Genomic DNA, 17244 nt, shown 5'->3' on the forward strand with positions numbered 1-17244 from the left:
GGTACCTATGCGGTACATGGTCAGGCCCTTTTAGCCACGTACCGTCTGTTACCGTGACGCGAGCAGGCCCAGACGAGGCCGGCAGGGTCGGTCATTGCACCTCTCCTAGTGCCTTCCTCTGTCTGGCTTGAGTCCTGGACAGTTCGGGAAGGGGCCAGTCGGCATTGGAGATTCTGCGCGGCAGAGACTGGTAGACTACTCAGCACAGAGATTTGCTGGCTGCTGGCCCAGGAGCAGGCGCAACTGTCTTGTCTGAGCGTGGAGCCGCTTCAAAAAGTCGCCAATGCAATGCAAGGAGCCCTTGGATTGGAATGGTGCAGCCCCCGACAAATGGGCTCCTTTGTACCCGCTACTTTCCAAGGCTGCAGAAGATCTGCTGACTCGTTGTAACTTCACCCCGCGGCCCTAACAGCAGCTGGCGCCGTCCACCTGCGAACTCTCCGTCTCATGGCAGCAACTGCCTGCTGCCCGTTTTGCGACCTTGGTCGGCCGGCCGGGGGACTTCCGTCTCCGTCGTCCGCTCACCCTTTTCTTTTTTTTTCCCCTCTCTTTTTTCGCCCAGCCGTCGCCTCCGTTCAAGTCCTTACTATGTGCTGCCCATCCCCACGTCGCAAGAATGGCTTCATGCCACGCGCGCTCTGGTCGCCCGATCCAGCGCAGATGGCAGCGGCACTCCTACTAGGTGCCAGGTGTTCTAGATGGCCCCGATGGATGGGTAGCTGCTGGCTCGGCGCATCATGGCATGGCATGGGCCGGAAGCGAGGCAGTTTCCGCGACCCCTTCTGCGGCAGGATTTTTGTAACCCGATCATGCACCCAATGAGCCCCCGCTCCGACTCATGCCCACGCGAGATGCTGCTGTTGGACGTGTCCTCTCCGAGGGCGGGAGCTATGACATGCATGCCTGTCGCCTGGAGCCTAGATCATGCTGCTGGTCAAGCTCTGCTGTGGGATGGAGGCACGGCGCTGCCAGTCTGTCTCACTATATGTACCCAGACTAGGTAGCATGTAGCCTCTACTACTAGTACGTGCCTAGCAGCAACCTTGGCACTTGAGATGCAGCTCGAGAGAAGCTGGGACCAAGCACTCTGGCACTGCAAGTAAGTCTACGATGGTGGAACAGGGGACCAAGTGACAAGTGGACTGCGAGCCATGGACGGTGGACAGTGGACGGTGGATGGCGAGCCGTCCCCTCCCTCCCACCGTTTTTGTCTCTGCCAGTACGAGAGCCAGTTTGTGAAACTAGCCCAGGCCCTGGTTTGATGCTTCCTATGATCCGAAAACGAATGGGCCATGCTCGTCAACGTCGAGGCTGCCTGCTCAGTTCGTGACACAATATGGACTGTAACGTCCCGACCTGGACTATATACCTGTACCTACAGCATATCGACCGTCAGATAGACCTCGACCCTCGACCCCAGCCAGCTACCGTGCAGCCTATCAGAGCCCATCCCGAGGATCCCTGGGGCCCCTTCAGCTCTACCTCAGCACTCGAGGCCAGCCCGCCTGGGCGTCGGCGGCAGAGAAGCAGCATTGGCTGCCAGTCACGATCACTAAGGCCCGGCGATTGACACTGCATCGACCTGTCCTGAATCCTGATCCAGCACTCTGTCCAAGTGAGCGTCTATCGCCCGCCCTTGCCGTCAACAACACCCGTCACAGCACAAGTGCTCCCCTCAGGCCTGGCACAGCCTCTTAGTTGCAGTACACTGTTCCATCAACCTCCTTTCAACGACCCAGTCGCCTCGGGAAGACTCGCGACCGCCGCCAACCCAGTCTGGTCTTGACCTCAGCCAGGCAAGCCCATCGCCGCTTCGAACGTCGAGGTCGAGGTCAGCCCAGTCCGCTCAGCTCCCGCCTCCAAGAGTCCATTTTTGAGCACTGGCTCCGATCCAACCGGCGAGGCACCCAGAGGCCCTCCATCGTATCGTCGCGCGTGGTCTCATAGCTTAGAATTCGACGAGACGAGGCCCAAGGTTCCCCAGACCAGGCAGAGAGCGGCAAACCCCTCCCCCTCCCCCCTCCTTCATCCCATCAACCCCCGCGGAAAACGCTGGCTTCCGTCGACGGGTAGGCCCCCCACCCCCTTTTGCAATCCCATACCGTACCGTACCGTACCGTTGGAGCCGCCGAGACAGCGTCGCTTGTTCCAGGCGTCCCGTTGAAAAGTTAAGGACGGCCATGGAAAGCACAAGCCTGCAGACCCCTGACGATGCATTGTCCTACATTGCCCCAGTAGGTGAGTTCGTACCCTATACGTGCAATGTCACCGCATCTCACCCAACCATTCGGACCCGTGTCAGATCTTTGCAACGTCGTTGGCTGCTGTCTTGCTTGTCAGAAATAGGGCAAACCTTACTACTGTTTTCGTGCTGCCTCGCGTGTCGTCTTACTTCACCTCACCTCTCACCACCCAGACTGCCAAATACCAAAGCTGGTACAGAGTACGGCCAGCCCGCTCAATCGCATCTGACTCTGGGTCATGGGTTGAAACATCCCACGTCGGCCCTGCGGTCTAGTCACACCGCCGACTTGATACCCAGATATGCCTGCACACACTCTTGCCCATTCTCTTGGCTTCCTGTGCAGCGGCACAGGGAATGCCAATCCAAGTTGATGCTGCTCTCGAGTGAGAGTTTTCCACTTGCTGTGCCATTTGGTTGTTGTGTCGACTCGCGACTTGCCCTCCAAAAGCAACGCCGGCCTCAACAGTGCCCTGGTGTAACACGTCCCAGGATGTCTGCTCTGACGTGGACTCCTGGGAAACATCCTCCTTCCATAGTGCCGAGGTAGCTCTACCTTGGCCGTCGTGGTTACAACCGTCGACGGTAGGACCTGTGGTAGTGTTCCTGTTTGGCGACGTACTCTGCAAACACCTGGGGTTATCTAACTGCACGTCAACTCGCGATGGGGCTGCTAGGAAGCGCCCGGATGGCGGCTACTTGTGCTCGTTTCCACTAACATGCTGTTGTGATACAGGTTACAGTAACTCCTCAGACTGCGGATACTGCCGAAAGACTCGCAGCGGTCAGTCAGACGTCAAACGTGAATCTCTCCTTGACCCCCATCCACATGAGTGAAAGAGCCTCGCAGGCCCTTGGCGACTCACATGCTGCGATGAAGCACCATACACCTCGGTCGTTACTCCCGTCGGGGCCGCGCTGCTGGCTGGTCTCGAGATGCCCAATCATACCCAGCCTACATCCTCGTGTCAAAGGCGCACTCTATTCTGACGGCTATCTTATGGGCAGGATATTCGTACTATGCGTCGGGATACTCTCTGACCCCTGAATTCTACGAAGCACTCATAAATCGATGCTGGAGGCGCTCAGGAACCCTGCTGTACCGACCAAATCAGAAGAGCGCATGCTGTCCGCATTACACCCTCCGCCTGGACTCGGCTCAGTTCAAACCATCCCGGGACCAGCGTCAAGCAGTGAACCGGTTCAACCGGTTCGTCACCGGAGAGGACTATGTGAAGGAGGCCGCCCGGCGCTATCCTCTCACACGAGAACAGGCCCGCAAGCGCGATACTTGTTTTGACCTGGTCGAGAGGATCCATGAGGCAGAGGCAGACCGCCTGAGGACTCCACCCCAGCCGGCGCATGAACTCAAGGTGACACTGGAGCCAGACACATTCACTGATGAGAAGTTCGCTGTCTTTGATAACTACCAGAGACTGGTGCATGGGGAGCCTCCTTCAAGCATCAGCCAGAGAGGATTCAAGAAGTTCCTCTGCAACTCGCCAGTCAGGAGAGGTATACATACTGATTCCGACGGAAAGAGTCGGCAGGTTGGCTCATTCCATCAATGCTATCGCCTAGACGGCAAGTTGGTGGCGGTTGGGGTTCTCGACCTACTTCCCGAGGCAGTCAGCGCTGTCTATTTTATGTACCATGAGTCCATACATAAGCACCAGCCCGGTAAACTCGGCGCGTTGAGAGAGATCGCCCTGGCAATGGAAGGCGGCTATCGGTACTGGTGGGCTGGCTATTACATTCACAGCTGCCCCAAGATGCGCTACAAAATCGACTATCATCCGCAGTACGTGCTGGATCCGGAGACGTTGACTTGGGACCTGTTGGACCGAGAAGCCCTAGACGTCTTCGACAAAAAGCACTACGTCAGCCTGTCTAGAGACCGGCAAGCTGGTATGGAGGGTAAAGAAAACGACGCCAGCAACAACACGGGCGAGGGCTCTGCCGAAACCACCAATGTTGACGGCGACAGCGAGATGGACTTCAGCGACGAGGACGACGGTGAAGACATCTCGCTCTTCCACAGCGATATGCCTGGCATCGTGACCGTGTCCGATCTCGAGAACAAATTTGACCTGGATCACATCCGTGTCATGTCTGACAACACAGATGGTTTCTTCTTCACTGCCGAGGCCAACATCTGGGACCGCAGCAGCATACGTGAAGTCGGGTCCCTCAAGTCCCGAATCGCGGAATTGGCCGCCGCAATAGGACCTGATCTCCTTCCACAGGTCTGTCTCGATTTCCGACGGAAACGGCAGTAGGGTGTAAATAGGACAAATTTCATCGTGCGTTCACCTCACAGGAAGTGTTCAGGAGGAGGTCTTACACGTGGGGGGAAGAGATGCCAGTGAAAGAAGACGGTGCAACCGAGAGACAACCCCGAGCCGCGTACTCGATGTAGGGGACCCGGAGCTCAGTGCTGTTCTTGGAAATCCACCGAGAACCCATCCGCCACACAGTCCAGCAGAGACATTGCCAAGAGACATTTCTGGCACACTAGGCGATTGTTGATACTCAAGGGACAATTCACTGTAGCATACCAGTATTTTAGAAGACTCTACTGGCTGAGCATTTGAAGTGTATTGGTTCCATCTGTAAGAAGCCCAAGATACCCACACAATCCAAGGATTGTCGCCCCCCCCTTTTCCGACCTCCTGAGCAGGAGCACGTGAGGAGCACACGCTACTAGTGTGACGGGCGACGATGAACAAAATAGCGCCAGTAGCGGACTCGCCTCGGGCCGGTTGATCGATTGCCAAGTGATCGACATAGGAAGATATATCACGCGAGCAGTTGCGGTCTTCAGGTTAGTTGTTGGGTTAGACCGAGGGACTGGAAAGAGATGGACGGGCAAGCAGAGACAGCCGAAGCTACCATCGAAAACAGCGATCTGGTCATGAACAATTGATCTCTCAACAAGTTTGCACAGAGAATATTACATTACGCGTTGGACCGGCCTCGGGGCCAGTATGGGTGGTCTAGTGTCAGTCTTTGAGAGCCCAATTACTCCTTCGATCACCCGGATCGACTCCTTCCCCTCTCGTTCTGCATCCCAGAAGCGGCATCATAGAGCCTCTCTCGCGGCGGGAACCTTTATCGACAGCGCTTCACGAATCTCCTTCCAGACTTCGGCCTGCATCAACCGGGCCTCCTTGCTCGTCAGCACCGGTGCAGATCGGCTGGCGTACTGCGAGTCTGTGAGGTAATATCGCAGGAACTTTCCCTGTATGGCCGAGGGACGTTAGCGAGCACTTCGCAATGGTGGCCTTGTACCAGGGGTCATGGCTGTCACAGCTGGCACCCTCTTGGGGTTTCTGGTAACTTACATGGTCTTTTGGCCCGGCGAGCGCACCAGTGAGGTAGATTCGCGCGCCATAGTCGGGTGATTTCCCAACCAAGTTCATAAAGATCGGCGCGGCTATCCTGGCGACAAACGAGTTCTCCTGCATCGACCGAGAGAGCTCGGTCTTGACGGCGCCGGGGCACACGCTGGTCAAGATGACCTGCGGCCTGGGACGTAGTTGTCAGCAACGGCGACTTTACATGCCAGCGGTAGTGAGAGGCCACACTCACTCGCCATTCTGGTCCAAGGCCATCTTGGAAACCTCCTCAAGCGCGTACATCAGCAGCAGCTTGGAGTAGTTGTACATGGGGCCCGTCAGTCCGGCCTCAAAGTTCTCCTCCTTGGAGTAGTGCGCTAGCACGCCGCCCTCCTTCTCGGCATAGGTGGACCAAGGCTTGATATCGACGGACATGTGCAGGCCTGAGCTGACGAAGACCACACGCGCGGGAGTACTCCTCTGGCCTCGCTGCTGCTTCATCCAAGGGACAAGCAGGAGTGGGAGGAGACTTGTGCTGAGCGCGTTTACCTGGATAATCTCCTCCCTGCACATGATAAATCAGTCACCAGAAACGGGACGGGGGTTGGCCCTGAAGCTGCAAACTTACATGCCCTCCGGACTCCTCCGGAACTGCGAGTTGGTGACGCCCGCATTAAAGACGATCACGTCGGGCCCGCCGCCGGCGCCGAAGCGGCCCTTGACGGCCTCGACGAAGGCCACGCACGAGGCGTAGCTGTTCATGTCCAGCTCCATGATGCTGACCTTGCCCGCCGCGCCCTTCGCAGAGCCGTGCCCGGCGGCGGCGGCGGCGAGGATCTTCTGCCTTGCGCCCTCAGCGCGCGGGGACGAGGCGCTCCTGGCTGTGATGACAACCTCCTCAGCACCGAGGTTGAGGAAGTGTATGGCGGCGGCGAGGCCAAGACCGGCCGTGCCGCCTGTCACGAGGACCTTCTGGCCGGCGAAGGCATTGGCTGCTGGTAGTGGGGTCGGGAAGAATTTCCCGGTGAAGGCCTTTAGGGACATTGTCCTCAGGAAGAGCGGGATGGCGTTGACTCCTGACTTTAAGGGGCTGTGCTTGCTCTTGCTCTTGTTCTGGATGCTGTGCCTGTCAGGACTGGCTGAGGGTTGGGACGGGACTGTAGATGCAGGCGCATGTTCAATTGAGGAGGGCATGATGGGAGTTCATATAGGAGGGATGGACCAGCCTGGCTGGTGTGTATGTACCGTAATATGAGCCATTGTGAGAAGAGACCTGAGTATTGATTGGGCGTTGAAACCAAACGCATGGGAATCCGAAACGCGAGAACTACCCTCCGAGCATCTCATCTCGTCGTCACATGCAACCCACCAAGGGGCCCAATAGCATCACCATCGGCCACTTTTGGCTTTGTATAAGCCACAGTATTCTTAGAAATAGGCTTGGCCGTTGGACAAACTCGTTGCGGTCGGGGCGCGAAGGAACGGGATCCGGATACTTTATTCTTGAGAGCTGGGCAAAAGGTGCCGTCATTCGTCCGGCCTTTGTCAGCACATGGCCGGCCTCCACGAGTGCTAAGCTTTGCTGCGTGCCGCCTAATTGGGTGCTCTGTGTAGCGAGGTACCCAGGTGACGTTCGTTTTAAGGTTCGGGAGAGCTGCCCGAGTGCCTGGATCCACTGCACTTGCTTGCATGCTCTCCTGGTCACCCTAGCAGCCCTGGCAGGCTTGGGCCTATCTAGGCCTGCCCGGCTTTGCCTGCCGCCAAAATTTCAATCCGAAAGCTCAACCGACATCTTGGCTTGTGAAGCGAGTTGCTCACACCCACGCCCAGCTCAAATTTATTTGTTCTTCGCGTCACAGGCCAGGCAGATTGTTCTCTGCTCTCACATATACATCCGTCCCCATCATGGCCTCGACGCAGCACGTCAACCTCTCGCCCGCCGAGCTGGCCTACCTCCACGCCTCGCTCTCGCTGACCCCGCCCCTGCGACCGGACGGACGATCAGCAACGCAGTTCCGCCCCCTCAGCGCCGAGACGGGCATCCTCCCCAGCACGAATGGCAGCGCCCGCATATGCTTCGCCGACGGGACCGAGGCCATCGTCGGCGTCAAGGCAGAGATCGGCAAGACCCAGGCGCGGTATGGCGCCGGCAACACGCTGCTGGAGACAGACCTCATCCACGCCGGCGGGGACGACGACGACACCGACGGCGAGGGCGGCGCGGGCAGGGCCAACATCGAGGGCCAGAGCAGCTGGATCGAGATCGCCGTGGAGATACCGGGTGCCAGGGACGACGACGCGAGCACAATCTACTTGGCCGAGATGTTGAGCGAGGCGCTGCTGGCAGATGGACAATTCGCCAGGAGGCTGTATCTCAACAGGCGCTTCCATTGGAAGCTCTACCTTGATGTCAGTCGCCGGACTACTTGCGGGTTCCCTTCGCGACACAAGTATCTCTGCTGACAACAGTGCGCGCTGCAGATCCTTCTGATATCGCCGCCTCTATCCTACCCCCTGCCCCTCCTCTCCCTCACAACCCATCTCGCACTGCTGGCAACCCGATTACCTCGCCTGATATCCGAAGGCGACGAGGACCCGCTATTCGACGACGACTGGGATTCGTCAAACTACCTGTATCCCCACGACAAAGGAGCCTCTGGCGCACGGCCGCCGGTCACGCTGCTCGTAATGGCAGTCGGCGACAATATCATTTTCGACCCCGCGAAGGAGGAGCTTGCCGTCGCCGACTGCGCGCTGGCAATCTCAGTAGCACATGCAGCCACGCCCAGCGGCGCGGAGGACAAGATGGACGTCGACGGTTCCGATAAGCGCAGCCTACGGTTGTTGTCGATACGCACGATAGACCCCCCTTCACGGTTGACGCCGCCAGGTGTCCCGAGGGCGAACGATGTTGCTGCTGAAGGCGCCGACGGCACGGCGAAACCGCGGGCCGAGCAGCAGACCCAGGAGACGGAGCCGATGGACGGCGTCTGGAAGGCGCCGAGGGGAGGGGCGAAATGGGGAGTTCTGGGCGCCATGATTGCGAAATCATTAGAGCAGGGAGGCGTGGCGGCCGAGGTGCTCGACGGGCTGAAGGCTGTAGAGCTGGGATGAGGTGCCCGGTGGGGGGCAGAGACCAGATGATTAGCTTAGTCTGATCTACGGGACATGCGTTGGTTCATTCTCCATCAGACAAGATGGACGCCCAAGGGCCAGAGTCCCGCCATGCGGATGAGACCTGAGCACTCGCCAAAGGCAAGCCAGGCCGTGCCCCTTCCGCGACGGCCGATGGCATATGTAAAGCCCAAAGATAGGCCTTCGAACAAGCCATGAATGCAGTAGTCCTGACCATAAATATCCTCAGAAGATCCCGAGCCACTTCTCCCTCTTCCCCGGCTCGGCCTGCGGCGACTGCGGGTCCTCCTTGGCCGTCCAATTCCCAAACCCGCCCTCCTTCTCCAGGCCGTGCGCCTTGCGGTACTCGGCGCGCTTGACTACGTCGTCGACGTTCTTCTTGCGCTTCTGGGCGACGATGGCCGAGTTGTGGAGCTGGGTCAGCCGCCAGACGTCGTACGTGGTGTGCAGTGACACGATGGGGTGCTCCCAAAAGTCAGACCTCTCGGGGAGCATGTCGGCGAAGGGCGTGTTGCTCTTGAAGCTCTCGGCGGCCACGAAGATGGCCAGGCTGGCCAAGGTGCCCTGCGAATGGGGTGTATCTGTCAGTGACATGTGCGCCTCTTCATCATGTGGTCCACAGGCCGGTGGTACTGACCAAAGTGATGGACAGATGGAGACCCTGGCTGTTCCAGAACCAATGCGCCCAGGTGCCCTGGGGGGCCATCAGGCCGGGGTATTCTCTCCTCCTCTGGGAGGAAACCTCCTCGCTGGACAAAGATCCGCCATAGTGTTGTTGCTGGGGACGATCCTTCCTAGGTAAACGAGCTCCGTGCGACGGCGGGTTGAACCTCGTTGGTTGTTCTAGGACGATAGGCTCGCCTGGCTCCTTCGCGCCTTTGCTGGACGCGGATGCATATCGCACTATCCGCAGGACAGGGTCTGAAATTTGGCGGCGGTCGTGGATGCCGAGGTTTGCCCGCCGCCAGATGCGCCCGGACTGGGGCAGCAGGAACCTGGGTATGGCGGATGATGAGGAGGCCGCCATTTCAAAACCCGAGTGTGGGTAGTGTGGTCAGTCGGCGGAGGAAAAGGTGGCGACAGGGTAACGGGAGAGTGTGTGACGGAGGCAGCGGAGGCCAAGTCGAGACGTGTGAAAAGAAAGAACCTTGACAAGGCTGGCTGACGTAGCTTGTGCCTCAAGGATGGCAGGTAGACCTAGCCTCTTGTTCGCCTGAAATGAGTTGGGGTAAGTGAATCACGGACTGCAGCCAATTCGGCCGTATGAATCGCAGCGAGTGCTGGGCCGCGGCGCATCAAACAGCCAGTGAATCAATCTCTCGCTCGCTCTGTCCGTCGCTCCCTTTGCTCCGGATTCTTCCTTCCGCCAAATTCTCGCAGGCTCGAAAACTCGACTCTGAGCCTGACCAACCCTGGGCATGTGATTGGCTGCCTCAGCCCCTGACTGGCCCACCTCGGCCCACCCGCTGCCCGAGCGGTCCTGGATGCGTGGCTGTCGCTAGCCTTCCCGGGCTAGCTCAGCAGTCGCCGACTTTCCAAGGTTGAGCCGGGTGACGCTGAGCTCATCGACATTTTTATTAGGACCAAGAAGTTCGGCCAGCACCTGGTTTCGCGTTCCCTGCTAAAATTTCCTCCTTCTCCTTCGTCCCTGACAACAAAGTCACCTCGTTCCTACATCCTACACTGCAGAACCACTCTAGAGTCTTTCACTAGATCTCTTCCAACACACACTCTACCACCACTTGACTCCAAGTCTTTCAGATTGCACACACTCGACAAGATGCCTTTCAAGGACGGTACGTCTACACTGCTGACCACAGACCCTACTCAACGCCATTGAGCCTCGAGACCACGTTCCCGCCCGGAGTGCCTGGGAGTCAGGAACCAGAGCATTCGAGAATAGACCGAGAAGCATCCTCCAAGCCGCTATTCGGGCTCGCGATTCCGCTCGATGGGCTGTCACGCCTGAGGCATTTTCCCGAGTCGCATTCCCTGCGCAACTGCAATCACGCCTCACACGAGGCCGCGGATTGCTCATGGGAGCTTCTCTGGGGATTTTGCAGCGATCGAGAGCCTGCAGGCATTTCGTTGGGCAAAGGAAGCGGCTCGGAAGATCTCGTCACCGGATCGTCATGCTCGCGTCGAGGCTCGACGGCTTTTCCACACCAAGAAACACCACCAGCCGGCTCCAAGACACCGTACTGACAGTCGCACAGGTGATGCTAAGAAGGGTGCTGGTCTGTTCAAGACCCGTTGTGCCCAGTGCCACACCGTCGAGGCCGGCGGCGGTAACAAGATCGGACCCGCCCTGCACGGCCTGTTCGGCCGCCACACCGGCTCCGTCGACGGTTACGCCTACACAGATGCCAACAAGCAGAAGGGCATCGAGTGGAAGGAGGACACTCTGGTACGTCGAGGCGCTCACGCGACGCCTCCTGGGGCGGCGCTCACTTTTGACACGGGCACGACTAACGTGGCCTTCTCCTCATAGTTCGAGTACCTCGAGAACCCCAAGAAGTACATCCCCGGTACCAAGATGGCCTTTGGTGGCCTGAAGAAGGAGAAGGACAGGAACGACCTGATCACGTACGTTTCGGCGACCCGCCAATTCCCCCCTTCGAGACCATGCTAACAGGCCTTGGGCAGTTACCTGCGCCAGTCTACGAAATAGACGGCGACGAATGGGACGGTGTTATGATACGGCAGCTTGTTTTTGCATTACGGCATTAGACAGAAGAAAGACGGACGGGAGACACCTGTATTACTATAGACCTTAGAGGCCTTGCACCCTGGCTGCGCGGCGTCTGTGTGTCTTTCGACTTTCTATAATGACTCTCCTCTTCAAAATTTAGATGATGAATTCCCAAGAGAACAAGCAATGACGCCTGCATTTGATACGCCGTGGCTGTTGTGACTGTTCTGATGTGTTTCCCGGCTACATGCTGAGACTGCTGTGTTCGCAGATCCATACGGTTTGGAAGACATGCATGTGATGGACGTTCGAGTGCCGATCACATGTGGCTATGTAGATAGTGTCCAACGCCTGCCCAACATCGTCTACATAACTTTCTCGAACTGCCTGGGGTCATATCTTCCGTCATTCTTGACACTGGGCTTGACCTCGTTGAGCGCCTTCTCCCAGTCACCCGGCGTGATCTCCGAGTCCGCGCCCGTGTCCTCGCTGATGTCGCCGCCGCCGTGATAGTAGGTCCTCTCCAGACTGGCCTGGGCGGCCGCCTGCATCAGGTTGCCCAGGTCGGCGCCCGAGAAGCCCTTGCAGCGCTCGTCCAGGGCGATGGCGCCCAGACGCTCGTCGGCGGCGCGCCTGTCCTCCTTGGTCGAGATGATGGTGTTCCAGTAGATGGTGCGCAGGATGTCGACCCTCTCGTCGGCCGTGGGCAAGCCCACGAAGACGCTGGTGCCGAGACGCCCCGGCCGCCGGATGGCCGGGTCGATGCAGTCCGGGCGGTTGGTGGCGCCGACGACGTAGATGCCGCTGCGGTCGCCGACGCCGTCCAGCTCCGTCAGCAGCGCGTTGACGACGCGCGAGCTCGCGTCCGAGAGCGAGTCGTCGCGCTTGGGCACCAGGGCGTCCATCTCGTCGAAGAACAGGATGCACGGCGCGCTGCTCTTGGCCCGCGCGAACAGCTGCCGCACCGCCCGCTCCGACTCGCCCACGTACTTGTTGAGCAGCTCCGGGCCCTTGATCGAGATGAAGTTGGCCTTGGACTCGTTCGCCACCGCCTTGGCCACCAGCGTCTTGCCGCAGCCCGGCGGGCCCCAGAGGAGGATCCCCGCCCCTGACTTGATGCCCACGCGGGCAAAGCGCTCCGGGTATTTGATGGGGCCGATGATGGTCATCTCGAGCTTCTTGCGCACCTCGCCCAGCGCTCCGACGTGCTGCCAGGTCGTGTCGGGGATGGCGCTGAAGCCCTCTCGCTTGGCGGCTGGTTGCACGGTCGACACAGCCGCCTTGAAGTCCGCCTGTGTGATGCCCAACGGCCCGCTGTACATGGTGTTGGAAGCTTTCATGATGCGGATTTCCGACTTGGCCGACCGGGTCCCCGCTTCGTCTTGTGCCTTCCAGGATTTCAGGAGCTCTACCATTTCACCGTCTGTCGTGGGGATCTGCTCGACGAATATCTCTGACTGCAGGTCTGTCCGCGCCTGGATGCTCTTGAACACCGCGGCGGATACGACATGCTTCAGATCGGCCCCGACATAGCCGGGCGTCAGCCGTGCGAGCGCCGAAAAGTCCACGTCGCCGCCCAGCGCCAGGTCCCGCGTCATGGTCCGCAGGATCTTCTCCCTCGCCGGCTCGTTGGGCATCCCGATATCGACCTCGACGCCAAACCGCCTCCGCACCACGGGGTCGATGCTCTCGGGCCGGTTGGTGGCAGCAAGAACGACCACGTTGCCGGGCCTGTCGCTGCCCTCGTCCGACCTCCCGGGACGCCCGATCTTGTCCATGCCGTTGCAAATCTCGGCCACGATCCTGCCCTCCATCGCCTTCTGCGCATTGTCCCTCTTGCCCGCGATCGAGTCGAGCTCGTCAAAGAAGACGAGGCTCGGCGCGAGGCGCATCGCCTCGTCGAAGATGTCGCGGATGTTCTTCTCGCTCTCGCCGCTGGTGCCGCCGACGAGGCTTGGCGCAGACACGGGGATGAAGGCGACCTCGAGGTCGGCGGCCAGCGCGTGCGCGAGCGTCGTCTTGCCGCAGCCCGAGGGCCCGTGGAGCAGCACGCCGTCGCTGGGCCGGTACCCCAGCTCGGCGAGGTCGTCCCCGCGCAGGAGCGGGATCCACACGGGGCCCTTGAGCCTGTCGATGACGCCGTCGACGCCCGCCAGGTCGTCGAGGCTGATGTCCTGGGGCGGCGAGCGGTCGACCTCCTTGGGATCCCTGCGCCTCCGCTTCGGCTTGGCCTCGCCGTTTGCCTGGCGGTCTACTGTGGGCGTGTCCGCGTCCATGGCCTCCGCGCCGCCCGGCGTCCGCCTCCCCGTGGATGAGGCGGCCGAGCCTGTCGCCTTGGCCTCCGAGCCCTTGAAGTTCCAGTGCTTCGTGAGCTGCCTGTTCAGCAGCCCCGCATCTTTCTCCTCCCTCGAGCGTTTGGCACGGCTCTCCTGTGCCTGGATCTCCCGCTCGAGCTCCTCATCCGAGTCCTTGTCGACCTTGGATTCCTCCCGCCGCACATCGATGACCCTCTCAATCGAGTCCTCTAAAATGCGTTTCTTTTGCCTCTTCAGGCTCGAGTTGGACCGCTGGATAAACTCGTACACACCACTGATCGTTAATTTGGAGCCATTCGAATCGTCTTCGTACTTTCGTACGATTTGGTAGACATCACGGTCCAGGCCCTGCCGTAAGCTTATCGGCATGTTGGGGGGGGGGGGGGTGGGTTGTCACCGTCGCATACTTTTGTGGTGGATGTTGAGAAATGCGAGTGAGTTGAGAGTTTATAGTGGGGCCTGAAAATTTTAGACCGAGATGGCAAGTGCAAGTGGTGTAAGCCACAGCAGCCAGTCAGGACGTCCTAACATGGCGAACATCGGGAAATTTTCCATCTGATAATCACCACTTGCCGCTTTGCTGAACCGTATGGGCTTGCGTTTTGTTTAAATGAGTGTAATCAAAATTCCAGTCTAACATTGTGCCAAATCCGGCCTGGTGAAAACGCAGGCCTTGCCCTCGTGGAACGGCACTTCAATGAGCACTTGGAGACTCATACGTACTGTACCATTTGCAACCCTTCTATGTCAGTCTAGGCATCTATCCTGGAGCCATTCCACACCGGGGTATGCGCCGTGAGCCATATCGACCACTGAAGAAATTAGAAAGCCGTAGTCCCGAAAGAAACACTAGACAAAAAAACGCCACGCTTCCTCCCTTCAAAACAATGTTCCCTGTTTGGGATGTTCTGCCATGAACACTTCCACGCGTATGACATGATTTGCACGCTGCCATCACCGTCGCTGCTGCCGTTCAACACCTGTTTCGTCAATATTGTGAGGCCTCGTCCCAGTTCTGCCTTCTACCTCGCCCACCAAATAGCTGCGCAGCCTCCATGCAATAGCCACCACCGCCACTCGCCATCTTCGTCTCGCTACCATAGCATATTACCACCGCGTCTACGATGGAGCTTAATATGCCCTCCATAGCACCTAGTATACCCCAGCCAATGAAGCTGGCCACAAGACCGACCACGTAGGCATATGCGCTGCCCTTGAATCCGGGGTTACCATCGGGAACGGAGATCGATAGCTGCCTCGCAGTCATCACCCACCCCGCGAAGCCCAGAGCCGTGGCCATGATGAACTTGGTCGCCTGCAGGAGGAGCTTCGCCAGGCGGTAGGGGAGTAGCGGAGCGGTACCTCGTTGCCGGAACGCGCGCGGCGTCAGGGTCGTTGTTGGCGCTTGTGGGCCGAGGAAGTCCATCTGGCTCAGGCCGCGGGCCGAGTCCACGAGAGGCTGGGAGTGGATGGCTGCGTATGTGAGCGTGAGTGGGTTCGTCATGGCCATGATGGACGTGGGAATCAAGGTATAGAAGAAAGCGGCGATGATGCTGGCGATACGCCGGTGGAGAACAAGCAGGGGCATCCGGACCACCAACGCCAACAGCGTGGACAGCGAGATGGTCCCGAATATGGTGGTCATGGAGTGGTTCAAGGCAGCCGCCACGATTTCGCGAGACGCCACGGCTGGTACTGCGTTGCGATGAAAGTACCATTGTGAGACTGTCGCCGCAGTTGTCCCTCGCTGGACGCCCGAGATCATGGACAGCGTCCATAGGTACATCAAGAGGAAATATGTACCTAACCACCAGCTTGATGCTTGCAGGACGAACTTGGACACAGCGCCCGAGTAGGAGCCACCGAGGAAAACCCTGGTGAACATAGCCAGCCAAACCCATGTCCAACATACAATCAGGGCGAGGGTGCCCATCCCGACAAGCACCAGGGCGCTGTTTGCGGCCAGAATCCGGCTGGAGAATTCGAGAATCGCGATGGCCGAGCCCAGTGCATGACGTCCCTTCCACACCATGTAGACCCATACGACCGCGAAGACGCCGGGGACAGTTGAAGCCCATCGCATGACAACATCCTGGATAGTCGAGCCGTGCTTTTCGCCCTGGAAGCTCGATACAAACGGATATATCGAAAAGGAGAGCATGACGATCGGAACGGCAACCAAAATCAGGCCAACCAAGGGCCTGACGAAGTACCGCAGAGCGGCAAGCCACATGAAGGAGACGATCATCGCCACCAAGGTGTCCACGGCCAAAAGGTGGAAAGAAGATCGCAGAACGGTGTATATCGTATCACCCAGGGGTTTCTTCCCACTAGGCGCGGAAGTGTGCAGCCACACTAGGATGAAGGTGGCCAGCATCGAGGCGAGGGCGAGGAGATAGACCCAGGCGAAGAAAGCGTCATGCTTGAAGAGTTCGCCCTCTGGCGCTGCCGGTGCAACGTCCGGTCGGTCATCGTATGGAGAGCTCCCTAGCTCCGATTCCATTGTGGAATCTCGCCGTATTGGCACGCGAGCCGTCGCGTTGAAGCCCTTCAGCCTCTGGAAAGCAGGGGCATCGTCGCTGGACTGCTCCATGGTCAGGTCAGCTGGTGGCTCGCTGTCTGCTATTGTCGATTCCAGACCAACATCCTCCATCCTTCCTTTAGCGGACGAGTTGCTGCTGTTATTGGAGACCACTCTCTCGAGATTGCCCTCGTGACCACCTCGCCCCTTAGCGGCGCGGGCAAAACTGCTTCTGGGCCCGTTCCAACTGCTCTTTATACCCCTGGTTTGTCCACGTTCCAAAAAGGCCCTGCTGTCTTGCTGCTCCTCGCTGTGCTCGAGTGATGCCGGGCCTCCCTCGTCCTCCGGCTCGGTACTTTCTTCCAGCCGGCTTGCCTGGAAGACCCGACGAGACCTTTGCAGAGCGTAGAGGTCCGCAGCCTCTCTATCCCTTTCATCCTCATCTTCCTCTTCGCGCAGTTCGTCCCTAGTGCTATGAAAAAGGGGTGCATCTTGAGGGGTCGCGAGTCTGGACGCGAAGCTGAGGTGACCGAAACGAGAGGCGGCGGGCTGATAAGGGTTTGTGCCACGGCCGAGGAAAGACCTATTTCCATGCGCATTCCTTGATGTCCGATGTTGCCACTCGCCTGGCTGGCTGCTTGGTGGTGTGTCGGCGTTGTCAGGCTGGCCTTGGAAGTTGGAAAGGCGGGACTGCGACTGAGCCAGGAACCTCGAAGCGTCTGGGCCGGATTAGCTGAGCACGAGGGACAAAACACAGAGCGCAGAACACGTTAGACAGCACGCGCACGCACGCACACATGAAGCACATGTGAGCATGACAAGGACCTTACATTCTGAGAACATGGCTGAGGTTCCTCAGCTTTTCGGCTGCTGGGCGAGCCTCGAATCAACGGGTGGCGGTCAGTCAGGCCGGGCGGGCGAGCGAGACCGGTGGTGCCTGGCAGAAGCGGTCGGCGGAATGACGTGTGAGGATACAACTGGAATGAATGAGAACGGCCGGA

The 17244-nt window shown here is 58.9% G+C and overlaps 7 protein-coding genes across 7 annotated transcripts; 3 read left to right on the plus strand and 4 right to left on the minus strand.

Annotated features, from left to right (window-relative positions):
* Positions 1–2180: 2180 nt before the first annotated feature.
* Positions 2181–4521, plus strand: INS49_011312 (uncharacterized protein; the record flags this gene model as incomplete). The annotated part of the gene is made up of 4 exons (XM_043172031.1): positions 2181–2238; positions 2979–3026; positions 3251–3757; positions 3824–4521. 4 exons carry the CDS (start codon positions 2181–2183, stop codon positions 4519–4521), a joined length of 1311 nt encoding a protein of 436 aa, XP_043023776.1.
* Positions 4522–5324: 803 nt separating this feature from the next.
* Positions 5325–6840, minus strand: INS49_011313 (uncharacterized protein; the record flags this gene model as incomplete). The annotated part of the gene is made up of 5 exons (XM_043172032.1): positions 5325–5483; positions 5587–5770; positions 5834–6145; positions 6209–6693; positions 6826–6840. The coding sequence occupies 5 exons, from the start codon at positions 6838–6840 to the stop codon at positions 5325–5327; spliced, it is 1155 nt and encodes a 384-aa protein (XP_043023777.1).
* A 645-nt stretch (positions 6841–7485) lies between these two features.
* INS49_011314 (uncharacterized protein) lies at positions 7486–8694 on the plus strand (the record flags this gene model as incomplete). The annotated part of the gene is made up of 2 exons (XM_043172033.1): positions 7486–7989; positions 8062–8694. The coding sequence occupies 2 exons, from the start codon at positions 7486–7488 to the stop codon at positions 8692–8694; spliced, it is 1137 nt and encodes a 378-aa protein (XP_043023778.1).
* Positions 8695–8940: 246 nt separating this feature from the next.
* Positions 8941–9742, minus strand: INS49_011315 (uncharacterized protein; the record flags this gene model as incomplete). Its single annotated transcript, XM_043172034.1, has 2 exons — positions 8941–9279; positions 9353–9742. The coding sequence occupies 2 exons, from the start codon at positions 9740–9742 to the stop codon at positions 8941–8943; spliced, it is 729 nt and encodes a 242-aa protein (XP_043023779.1).
* Positions 9743–10495: 753 nt separating this feature from the next.
* On the plus strand, positions 10496–11386 carry INS49_011316 (uncharacterized protein; the record flags this gene model as incomplete). Its single annotated transcript, XM_043172035.1, has 4 exons — positions 10496–10511; positions 10932–11122; positions 11207–11301; positions 11362–11386. The coding sequence occupies 4 exons, from the start codon at positions 10496–10498 to the stop codon at positions 11384–11386; spliced, it is 327 nt and encodes a 108-aa protein (XP_043023780.1).
* Positions 11387–11772: 386 nt separating this feature from the next.
* Positions 11773–14091, minus strand: INS49_011317 (uncharacterized protein; the record flags this gene model as incomplete). Its single annotated transcript, XM_043172036.1, has 1 exon — positions 11773–14091. The coding sequence occupies one exon, from the start codon at positions 14089–14091 to the stop codon at positions 11773–11775; it is 2319 nt and encodes a 772-aa protein (XP_043023781.1).
* Positions 14092–14710: 619 nt separating this feature from the next.
* Positions 14711–17086, minus strand: INS49_011318 (uncharacterized protein; the record flags this gene model as incomplete). Its single annotated transcript, XM_043172037.1, has 2 exons — positions 14711–16962; positions 17074–17086. 2 exons carry the CDS (start codon positions 17084–17086, stop codon positions 14711–14713), a joined length of 2265 nt encoding a protein of 754 aa, XP_043023782.1.
* Between the last annotated feature and the right edge of the window lie 158 nt (positions 17087–17244).

The sequence above is a fragment of the Diaporthe citri genome (genome assembly GCF_014595645.1).
Source record: "Diaporthe citri strain NFHF-8-4 chromosome Unknown scaffold_5, whole genome shotgun sequence".
Taxonomy (NCBI): Eukaryota; Fungi; Ascomycota; class Sordariomycetes; order Diaporthales; family Diaporthaceae; genus Diaporthe; species Diaporthe citri.